Below are 11,030 nucleotides of genomic sequence, written 5' to 3'. Positions count from 1 at the left end.
AATAAAACAATATGTGCTATATAGTACACTCGATGGGTATTTTTTAATTAAATTTAATTTTTTGGGGGGCCAATGCTAGAGCTTGAACTCAGGGCCTGAGTACTATCCCTGAGGTTATTTGCTCAAGGCTGGTGCTCTACCTCTTGAGCCATAGCTCCACTGCCAGCATATTTTGGTAGTTAATTGGATATAAGAGTCCCATAGACTTTCCTGCTTAGGCTGGCTTTGAACCACGATCCTTAAATCTTAGCCTCCTTAGTAGCTAGGATTACAGGCCATAAGTATCCAGGTATTTTGAACATAAATAATGAACAAAGGTAATTAAGGTGAGATTCCTGTTCCAACTACCTGATGCTTCTTTACCTGAGAATGGGGGAAACAAGTGATTGATTTGTCTACACAAAGTTCAGGCTCTCCTTTAGCAATCTTTTCTGCCCTACAAATGAAAAAAAAACCCAAAAACATTGTTTCTTTTTTTTTTGGGGGGGGTCCAGTTGTGGGGCCTGAACTGTGGGCCTGGGTGCTGTCCCTCAGCTCTTCAGCTCAAGGCTAGCACTCTACCACTTGAGCCACAGCACCACTTCCGGCTTTTTTCTTTTTTCTTATGTGGTGCTGAGGAATCAAACCCAGGGCCTTAGGCATGCAAGGCAAGCGCTCTACCACTGAACCACCTTCCCAGCCCAACATTGTTTCTTATAAGGACATGGTTATGGGTTATGAGCAGATCCTAGTCTTATACCCTGAACACAGGCTCACCTCTGATTTTGTTTGTTTGTTTACTTGTTTATATCTTCATGTAGATTTGAGTGAGGACATTTGTGTGATGGTTGGAACAACAGATCATAGGGTACAAACTGATCTGAGACAAAGGAGGCTTAGAACCTTCTAGTCCTTCAGGCATTTTTATTATCGGGCAGATATAAGCTTGGTCAGAGCACCTTTCAAAGTTACAGTTCCAACTGATTTCATGAGGTCAACCAGAGGGCAGTGAACATAATGGCAGTAGTTTATATAAAAACAATGATGGTGACGTTGCCACCCTGTCTGCTACCGTCACCTGTCTGCTTCAACCCAATGAGGAATGAAGACAATAAATATCAAGATGACTTGATATTCATCTAGACTCCTGTGTCACTTGCTTTGACAGAAGACAAGACCCCCCTTCCACCCATGCCCAGACTTGGAAAAAATGGTGGCAACATCCTTTTTGCCCTAACTTCTTATTCTGTTGTGTCTAGTCTAGATCTTGAAGTATCTGACCCTCCCTGGGCAATGGCGAACCACTGGGCCTGCAGCACCAAGTTGGGTCACCTGAGGGGCTTTCTCTGAATTGAAAGCTTCTCCTGAGGCTGACTCCACCGAAACTACACCTGAGAAGGTATGGCGCAGGTCATGGTGGGTCCCGCCCACTGCAGGCCCTTGAGGAACTTCCATCACCATCGGTCCCACCACCAGCGAAGCTACAGGTGGCCCAGCGGGAGTCGGTGCAGGTGGACTTTGATCTGCAGAGGGAAGGTTTGCTGTGTTGGCACCATCTGGCTGAGACTGTGGGACCACAGGCTAGAAGGAGAGAGAGAGAGAGAGAGAGAGAGAGAGAGAGAGAGAGAATGAATGAATATGAATCAGACAAGGTTTCCTACAGTTCTGGGGTACACCCTCTCAATTTGTAATGATTTTTTGGTCCATTATAGGGCTTGAACTCTGGGCCTGAGCACTGTCCCTCAGCTCTTCAGCTCAAGGTGAGTGCTCTAGCACTTGAGCTACAGCACCACTACTGGTTTTCTAGTGGTTAACTGGAGATAAGAGCCTCACAGACTTTTCTTTGAACCGTGATCCTTAGATCTCAGCCTCCTGAGTAGCTAGGATTATAGGCTGTGAGCCCCAGCCCCCAGCTGTATTTTTTTTTTGCAAGGAATCTAGAGGAGAAAAAAAACTATGTAAGCACAATGGATTGTCATGAGAGGGTCACGGGAGGGCTAACTATGGAGCCTGGTCTCCTAAGATTATGTTTGACACCACAGACTTAACACAAACCTGTCCATTGATAGAAGCACCTCAGTCACATATCACCTATACCTGCAGTTTCCAGGGGCTGATGGCAGACCTGCCTACCACCCATGAATCAAAAGGTGAACTTGTACACTTACACAAGTGTAAGTTTTGTCCCACAACCATAAGTACAGAGGAAAGAAAGACCTGGTGGAAACCTCCCTGTGTGGATGATGACTCCATGAACCCCAGGGTCATGTAAGGTTTGACAGCAGTTGCCCTGTTGTTATTAACACCCAATACCTAAGTGTTGAGGGGTTGTTGTGTTGTGAAGATGTGAGTGGGGATACCCATAATGTTGTTACCTGTTTTTGGAACACGGTGCAGGTCACTGAAACTTCTTCTCCACCAAGTCTCTCATGGAGCGATGCCTTGCAGAAGCCATATTGCTGTCCCCAGAGGGAGAAGAGTAAGTTATTTGAATCCATGTACAAGGTAGATTTCTCTTTAGTTTTATTGGTACTATAACATATCAAGGCAAATAAACTTTAATTTGTATTGTTTTGTGGGTTTTTTTTTCTGCCAGTCCTAAGGCTGGAATCCAAAGTCTGGGTGCTTTCCCTGAGCTTTTTTTTGTTCTCAAGGCTAGTACTATCTATTGAGCTAGAACTCCACTTCTACCTTTTTGGGGTAGTTATTTGGAGACAAGGCTCCTGGACTTGTCTGCCTGGATGGGCCTCCAGCTGTGATTCTCAGGTCTCAGCCTCCTAGGTAGCTAGGATTACAGGCATGAACCATCTGTGCCTGGCTAAAATTTATTTCTACTTTAAAAGGCTTTAAAGTTTATAGTTTCTACTTTTAAAAGATCTATCTGGCTAGATAGGACAACTAAGAATGTTACAGTTAGCTATGACTGGAGAGTTTCTATCACTAGGACAGATAGTTAAAGAGATAGATACATACATACAATGTGATTACATATAGATACATATATGCATACTATACATATGTACATATATATACACAATGTGATTCTACATATAACAGAAAATAGAGAATTGCTATGAGAACAAAAATTCAATTCCAAAAATGGTGATTACCTAGACAAAGCTGATATTATCACTAACATATTTCTTTCTAATAGCATATGCACTAAATAAAATAAAACCTGATACCATTGTAATTACACTGCCTTATGTCCAGGGGTTTTCAGTTACTCAAATAGCATTTTCTCCTATCAGTTATCAAATCCTCCATAGTTTTCTATTCACAGGTGTATTCCATTTACTGATTATCAATTACACCTTCCTGTTGGTCGCTGAGATTTTTTTTTCTTTTTTTATCATTTGCTATCTATAGTAGGTCATTTTCATAGGAATATTTCTGTCGAACATCTCTAAGACACTCTTTTTGTTTTGTGCCAGTACTGGGACACAAACTCAGGGCCTCCTGCTCTCACTCAAAGCTGGTGCTCTGTCATTTGAGTCACACCTCTGCTTCCAGATTATGGCTGCTTAATTGGCGATAAGAGTCTCAGATTGGTCTTCCTGAACTGGCTTCAAAGTATGATCCTCAGATCTCAGTCTGGTGAGTAGCTAGAATTTCAAGTATGAGTCACCAGCACTTGGCTTCTTACACATTCATTAGGCTAAATTCCCACAAGTGGCCATCACTGCTGAAAGAGTTGAATGATTTTGTATTAGAGAAGTGTCTAGGAAATGTGTAATTCACATCTCCAGCCAGGTTATGACTGTGCTTCACTAGGAAACAGTTTTTCCCCAATTGCATGCACCTCCATGCAGGCTGACAGGTCTTCCAGGGGAACGTGAGGCCCTGGAGAAGGGTCTGGCATGATTCCCACAGGGAGCAGAGATTTTACAGTTACTTTCTTCCTGCACTCTGAAGATACAAACTGCATAAAGATGCTGTGCATTACCACCAGCTTAGCATGGGTAACACCCTCAAGGCCTGGCCCACTCACCTTTTCTGCCAACAACTTGCAACTGGCTGGATCAGTGACTTCTTTAGCAACGCAGTCAGTGGCAGCCACAGCAAACTCCACAAAGGTCGAAACTGGGAGAGGCTAGTGAGAACAATTGAAAATGCACTTGAGGCAAGAAGACTTGGAGTGAGGAGGGCAGGGTGGAAAAGCTGGAGGGAAGCGGCAGGGACTGTGGCATAAGACTTTAGGTACAACCATTCACACGGACCACAGTGTGTGGTTCTAGAATGGCTGGCCTAGGCAGTTGCTGGGGACTGTGTTCTGAAGCATTTACACTATAGAGATTGGAGTTGGCTCTTCCACGATGGAGGATTAAATACAGATTGCCCATCATCTATGTTGGACTTAAGTTCTCAGGCAGGAAATGAAAAGTTGGAGGCCAATTTTATGGAGACAGGAATAGCTAACCTGTCCCCCATACCCCCTGGCTCTTGGGGCTGTACTTATTTGTTGGGGAGGGGTACACATGTACGCACGCAAGCACACATGCCAGTACTAAGGCTTGAACTCCGGGCCTTGTGCTCTTGCTTGGCTTTGCTCAAGGCTGACACTGTATCACTTGAGCCATACCTGTATTTCTAGCCTTTTGCTGGTTAAAGTTAAGTGCTTCAAGGACCTGCTTGTGTGAGCTGGCTTTGTACTTTGATCCTCAGATCTCAGACTCCTAGGCAGCTATGATTATAGGATTATAAGAGTGAACCACAGCACCCAGCTAGTGGTTTTAATTGAAGACGCAGAGTTTGGGTTACTCCATGACAGAGTGGGAAAGTGAAGAGATGATCCCTCCCTTATCTATTGCACATGGAAGGGTCAAGTGCAAAATGACAGTATGAAAAACATAGCTTGTGCTTTTTCTTCTTCTTCTTTTTCTCCTTGGAGACTCTGGACCCTTACAATAATAAGATATCTGTTATTTGGTATCCATCTGAGATGGTGATGTTCTGAGAACAGCATGTTTTGGTGAGCAGAAATATAACATAGCTATACTAATGTATTTTCCAAGTATGTTATGGGTGTTGTCCAGATAGGCAGATTTCTTAAGATGTTCCAATGCTATTACATTCCAACATGCTAAAGGGTCAGTAGCACAATTAGGTTTTTACTTTCTCACTGATTTAAAAGGCACAGTCGGCCAGGCACTGGTGGCTCACGCCTGTAATCCTAGCTACTCAGGAGGCTGAGATCTGAGGATCGCGGTTCAAAGCCAGCCAGGGCAGGAAAGACCGTGAGACTCCTATCTCCAATAAACCACCAGAAAACCGGAAGTGGCGCTGTAGCTCAAGTGGTAGAGCGCTCGCCTTGAGCTGAAGAGCTGAGGGACAGCGCCCAGGCCCAGAGTTCAAGCCCCACGACCAACAAAAATAAATAAATAAATAAATAAAAGGCACAGTAGGATTGTGCCATTATACATCTGTCGGTGTGAGCTGGGGGTGATGGAGGCCATGGTTGGTCAGTGTATGGAGATCAGTGGACACAAGATACCATGTGTGTGTGTGTGTGTGTGTGTGTGTCTGTGTGTGTGGATGGCCGACTCTGGCACTGTTTAGAACCAGAGAAGTCAGGTTGTGCTTATCTACAGCATCTGGCCATTTCATATCAGAGAAGCTCAGCTCAGGCAACGCTCACGACACAGCATCCTCACACCCCTGGGTACCATTTTCCCCTTCCCAACCAACACCCTCCTTTGCCCTCTGGTTGTTGCCCTTGCACCTGCTTTCCCCCTGAGCCCTGTTTCACCATTTGTATTTCCCATGTGCCACCCACTGCCCAATCTACTAAGCGAATCTCAGTCTTTACCACAAGTTGAGCCCGGGAAATTTCCACCAGCTTGAAATAGGATCCGTTGGTCTTCGCGTTGAAAGCAGCCAGGGCGGCTTCAGCAGCGTGCACCACTCTGGTGTCATTGCGTTGAGCCAGCAGAGGGCAGTTTGGACACACCTTGCGCACATCCTCGGCTGAGTCTGGGCAGAAAGGGGAACCCTGGGATGCCAGTACTGTCCCTTGGCTTTTTCATTCAAAGCTAGCACTCTGCCACTTGTGCTAGACCTTCATTTCTGGCTTTTTTGGGGTGGTTAATTGGAGATAAGAGTCTTAGAGACTTTCCTGCTGGCATTAAACCATAATCCTCATATCTCAGCCTCTTGAGTAGTTATGATTACAGGCATAAGCCACTGATGTTCCACACCTAGCTTCTCTTAATAAGCAAACACTAAGATGGGACCCATCTATGTCAGGATTTTTGTCTCCTTCATAATCTTCAAGTGGCCTTGTCATGCTGAAGTTTCCAGGAGAGTCCTTATCATAAAGGGACAATTGTCGTCTCCAATGAGAACAACCCTTACAAACAGTGGCTTTAAAAAATCCCACTGTCCAAGAAGCTTGGCTTCTCCTTTTCTTCACTGACAAAGTAACTAGAACTACTAGGGCTCAAAATTATTCAGATTCCTTCCTCAGTCTCTCTACAAGACAACAGCGATAAGATCAAGAATAATCTGTACCTGGAGTGGAATGACATTTTGCGGACATCACAGAGAACTGGCCATCCTGTTTCAGCACATGGAAGTCACAGTCTCCTTCCACTGCCTGGAGAAGAGACCGTGTAATGAGGGCCCAAGCACATTCTGCCCTTCACTGCTCCCCAGGCGTGGTTGTCAGAGGTGACTCTAACGAAGTCACCTTGAAGCATCATACTCTGCTTTCAAGGAGGGTTGCAGCAAGAAAGTAAACTGTTGTAGAAATCAGCCTTAGGGAAGGTGGCATGCAATGGATATTGATCTATTGCACTAGCACTAGAGCTTGAACTCAGGGCCTGGGTACTGTCCTTGAACTGTTTTGCTCAAAGTTGGTGCTCTATCACTTGAGCCACCGTTCTACTTCTGGCTTTTGGTGATTAATTAGATGTAAGAGTCTTACAGACTTTTCTGGCCTGGACTGTCTTTGAACTATGATCCTTGGATTTCAGCCTCTTGAATAGCTAAGATTCTAAGTGTAAACCACCATCACCTGGCTAAAGATAATTTTAAGAACTGCTTTCTGGCTAGTCAAAAAGACAACCAGCCAGTTGAAGAGAATGGATCTACTTTCCCTTGAATGGAAGTAGAGCTGGCCACCATAAGAAGGGCACTCACATGCTCGGCCACCTGCCTCACGGGACAGTTTGCCAAGGGCGTGGGGTCCAGAACGTGGCAGGTAGTTTCCAGAGTGTCAATTTCAATCTCATATACTTCTCCGAAGGGCCGCTGTGAAGACAGAATGAAGAGTTGAGTTGCCTACCTTGTGGTCTTCCATGTTGTCTCCTCAGCCCGACTTTGAGTTCCTGTTGTGTTTAAATCCATGACCCTTTGGGAGAAGAGAAGTCTTTCCTACTCTCAGCTCATCTAGATCTGCACTGGTCTCGGATCAAGACCATAACCCATGTTTTTTCTATGTGAGCAAGCGCTAAATGGTGCTTCAAGCCATGAAGAGATATTGGCTTAGACAAGGGCTGAAGCCATGTGGGTGGTGGTCTTCACTCTAAGTACAATTTTAAAACTACAAATGAGGGGCTGGGAAGGTGGCTCAGTGGTAGAGCACTTGCCTTGCATGCATGAGGCCCTGGGTTCGATTCCTCAGCACCACATAAGAAAAAAGCCGGGCTGGATGCCAGTGGCTCACGCCTGTAATCCTAGCTACTCAGGAGGCTGAGATCTGAGAATCACAGTTCAAAGCCAGCCCGGGCAGGAAAGACTGTGAGACTCCTATCTCTAATAAACCACCAGAAAACCGGAAGTGGCGCTGTGGCTCAAGTGGTAGAGCACTAGCCTTGAGCTGAAGAGCTGAGGGACAGTGCCCAGGCCCAGAGTTCAGGCCCCACGACCGGACCCAAAAAAAAAAAAAAAAAAAAACTACAAATGAATATTGATGCTTTGTGTGTGTGTGTGTGTGTGTGTGTGTGTGTGTGTGTGTGTGTGTGTGAGTATGTGTGTGTGTGTGTGTGTGTGTATGCTGGGCACTGTCCCTTAGCTTTTCTCACTCAGGGCTGGCACTATACCACTTAAGACACACCTCCATTTCCAGCTTGGTAAATTGGAAATGAAAGTCTCAGAGACTTTCCTGCTAAGGCCAGCTTCAAACTATACTCCTCAGATCTCTGCCTCTTGAGTACTTAGGAGCATAGGTGTGAGCTACTGATGCCTGCAGAATGTAGACACGAATGTAATATTCAAAGCACTGCTTTGAAAACATTGGCTTAGGATTTTCTTATCCAAGCTGTAGTCAGATGGTATAGGATAATAGCTTACTCTCTTTTTCTTATGTTCTTTATCCTTCCCTCAACTTCATTCTTCTTGTCTTTTAATTCTGCCTTCCTTTTCTGAATGTCTTTTCTTCTTAAATGTTTTTTTTTGTTGCTTGATAGATCTGGACTTTTCCTTTGTTTTTCGGCTTGTAGATACCAGGATAAACAGAGCTTGTGTGTATTGCCTCCTGCTGGTCATGAGAGGAACATCAAATTTACTTTGATATTAGCTAACACCTATCAGTAGTATAGAGGCAATTTAGGAAGTTTGCTGAACTCTTAAAAGTACTTCTTCTCAGTTCACGTGGTTATGTATTTTATCTTCAAACCCTGGACTGTCCAGAAATCCTGGAAAACCTCTACCCATCTCTGTCTCTCATTTCAATTCTGCCCAAACCACTAGTATCTGAAGCCTCAGAATCTCCCACCCTGGCAGAAAGCATATGATGATGTGCTAGTATGTCCAAAATGACTTCCTGAAGAGACTCAGAGCTTCGGTAACTGGGATCTGGGTGTAATTGGGTTTCACAAGGAGAGTGAGCTTTCAGTTTTGCCCTAGTGAAAAATCACAGCACCCACCCATTGCCTTTTCTTTCAAGAATGCATGTGGTATGCTTATTTCCCTTGAACTAATCAGTGTTCCTACTATATATATACTAATATATATATATATATATATATATATATACTACTATACCATTAGTATATTTTCCTGTGGCTTCATTGCTCTTAAATCCATCCAGGGAAATCCTGATTTCAGAGATGCCATCCCTTTGTGAGATGAGATGCCAGTATCCAGGCATCCTGTTGTGTACCTGGTTTTCCTCCAACATTGTAAGTCTCTGGTGAACACAGTCTTTCTCACCTTTGTATCATGTGGAACCATATAGGGGTTTTGTATGCCAAAAGCAACCAACTACTGGCAATTTTAGTGGTCTAGTGTCTAATACTTTCCATATCAAATATATCAGAGTACCTGACACTGAATGTTTGCTGAAAAGAAATATCCTTAATCAAATGTAAAGCATTTTATTTCAAAATGAGCAGTTACCCTCTTTTCCCACCTTTCCAAACTTCTCAACTGATCCCCAAGGCACATTTTTGGGGCTGTTCTTTATCATCACTAACTACTAGTCAAATTAATTTCTTGTCTACCATGTGGAGATGTGAATCCTATTTAGGTCAAGACTTCTCTCTAGGATGTGACTCTTTTAGGGAGGTGAATTCTGTAGAGAAAGAACCCCGGTCTGGAATCAAATACCAGACTACTTACTAATAGTATGACTGCGAGCAAGCGAGCAAAAGAGAGAGAGAGAGAGAATGTTACTTTCTCTTACATTAAAAAAAGGATAGCCTATCATCTGCCTCAAATATCTGGTACAGGGAAGAGAGGGGCTAACGGTCTGGCATATGATAGCCAGCTGTCAAATGTTGTTCTCAGTTTTTATCAGAGATAGATGGGAGTGAAGAGAAGCAAGTGATTTTTTTTCAGACAATGAGAACATGGCAAATAGAAGTTGCTCTCTTGGGCCCTAATATTCCTAGTTATCCATGCAAACCATTCTGCTTATGCCTGCAAAACATCCTTGAAGTGGTTTCTTGTCCCTCATGTAACCCCACCCTCCACCCAGTCCCCTCTTTGAGAGATCTATGTCTGCAACATCAAATGCCTCCTCTCTTGCCTTTTGCTTTGTCCTTCCTTTGCTCCTAGGAAGAAATCAGAGTTCCCCACTGCCATTTGATTTGTGATGGAAGATACTGGTCGTTGAGGCACTGGGTTGGGTTCCACATATGTATTATTCATAGCAGGCTCACTTACCCGAGGCCACACCTTCACTTTGTCAATCTGGTTCAAGGCATTCTTGTATCCCTGAAGAAGGTTTTTATTGAGGTAGTCCACGGCAAATGCAGCTACTTGCTCTATTTCTGGATCATCACAAGGTGGTTCACTATAGGCCAGTGCTATAAAAGATGGGGCTGCATAGCAGCCCCAGAGCTGAGCAAGGCAAAGGAACAAGATGAAAGACTTCATGACTGCCCCCACTAACGCCCTGCCTGATGAGCAGATGTCTGGAGGTTTCAGGACCAAAGCAGGTACACTGGTTGGAGAGCTAGACCAACAGAGGGGGAGAGGACCTTTATTTATCTGTTGGAGCCCGCTGAAGGAATTGCATAAGGACCCAAGAGATTTCAGTTCTGCTTCCAAATAACCCCTGCAAATATCCACCCTGGAAAAGCAAACAGGTTAGCACATCAATGATTCCCAAGAAATTTACCAAAGTCAATGCCATTGCATGGGAGATGCTCCAAAGTTTGCTTGGATGACGGAAACAGCAGCAAAGAGAGGAAGAGGCAGCTGAGGGCATGAGACGGACTCAGTCAGCCCGGAGTGTAGTGGGTCTGCCACTAAGGGATCATTCTGAGCATGCCTGGGTCCATGGTGGGGTGAGGGAGAGTTAAAAATGTGTTAACCCTCTGGTGTGAGAGAACTGTCTCCTTCAGGAGGTGCCCTAGAGGGAAAGGTCCACAGATAGGACCAAGGCACACCAAAGCTATACGACAATTTAGATCTTGTGTAAGATCCTTGGAGAATAGAAGGAAGAATGCTATTTGTCTCACCTTGGGAGTAGAAGTAAAAGAAGGGGGTTCTATGTTGGTGGGGGGGGGTGGCTAGAAAATCTATCTTTTTTGCAAACGTCACTGGCAAGACCTTGTGTATGACAGCATAGACAGGTGCTCCTCTGGGCCTTCTGAGTGCTGACT

General features: G+C 44.5%; 1 protein-coding gene across 2 annotated transcripts; it reads right to left on the bottom strand.

Moving 5' to 3' along the window:
- Positions 1 to 1,239: 1,239 nt before the first annotated feature.
- Ahsg (alpha-2-HS-glycoprotein) lies at positions 1,240 to 10,299 on the bottom strand. Of its 2 annotated transcripts, none has more exons than XM_013034781.1 (7): positions 10,087 to 10,299; positions 7,120 to 7,230; positions 6,490 to 6,574; positions 5,789 to 5,952; positions 3,971 to 4,072; positions 2,355 to 2,438; positions 1,240 to 1,545 (listed from the first exon to the last, which is right to left on the bottom strand). In XM_013034781.1, exons 1-7 carry the CDS (start codon positions 10,297 to 10,299, stop codon positions 1,240 to 1,242), a joined length of 1,065 nt encoding a protein of 354 aa, XP_012890235.1. The 2 variants fall into 2 exon arrangements, with proteins under 2 accessions (XP_012890235.1, XP_012890236.1); XM_013034782.1 differs by having other exon boundaries at positions 7,141 to 7,230.
- Positions 10,300 to 11,030: the final 731 nt, after the last annotated feature.

This window comes from Dipodomys ordii, unplaced genomic scaffold (genome assembly GCF_000151885.1).
Source record: "Dipodomys ordii isolate 6190 unplaced genomic scaffold, Dord_2.0 Scaffold196, whole genome shotgun sequence".
Lineage (NCBI taxonomy): Eukaryota > Metazoa > Chordata > Mammalia > Rodentia > Heteromyidae > Dipodomys > Dipodomys ordii.
Note: the sequence above shows the minus strand (reverse complement) of the source record. Positions and strands in the feature narration are given on the sequence as shown.

What these genes read in the sequence shown, in the direction of transcription:
- Ahsg (XM_013034781.1), bottom strand. Translation starts at nt 10,299, where the DNA reads ATGAAGTCTTTCATCTTGTTCCTTTGCCTTGCTCAGCTCTGGGGCTGC. An exon ending in AAGTGAAGGTGTGGCCTCGG is followed by an intron (nt 7,231 to 10,086) that starts GTAAGTGAGCCT and finishes CTGTCTTCACAG; the next exon opens with CGGCCCTTCGGAGAAGTATA. An exon ending in TTTCCCGGGCTCAACTTGTG is followed by an intron (nt 4,073 to 5,788) that starts GTAAAGACTGAG and finishes TGTTCTCACTAG; the next exon opens with CCTCTCCCAGTTTCGACCTT.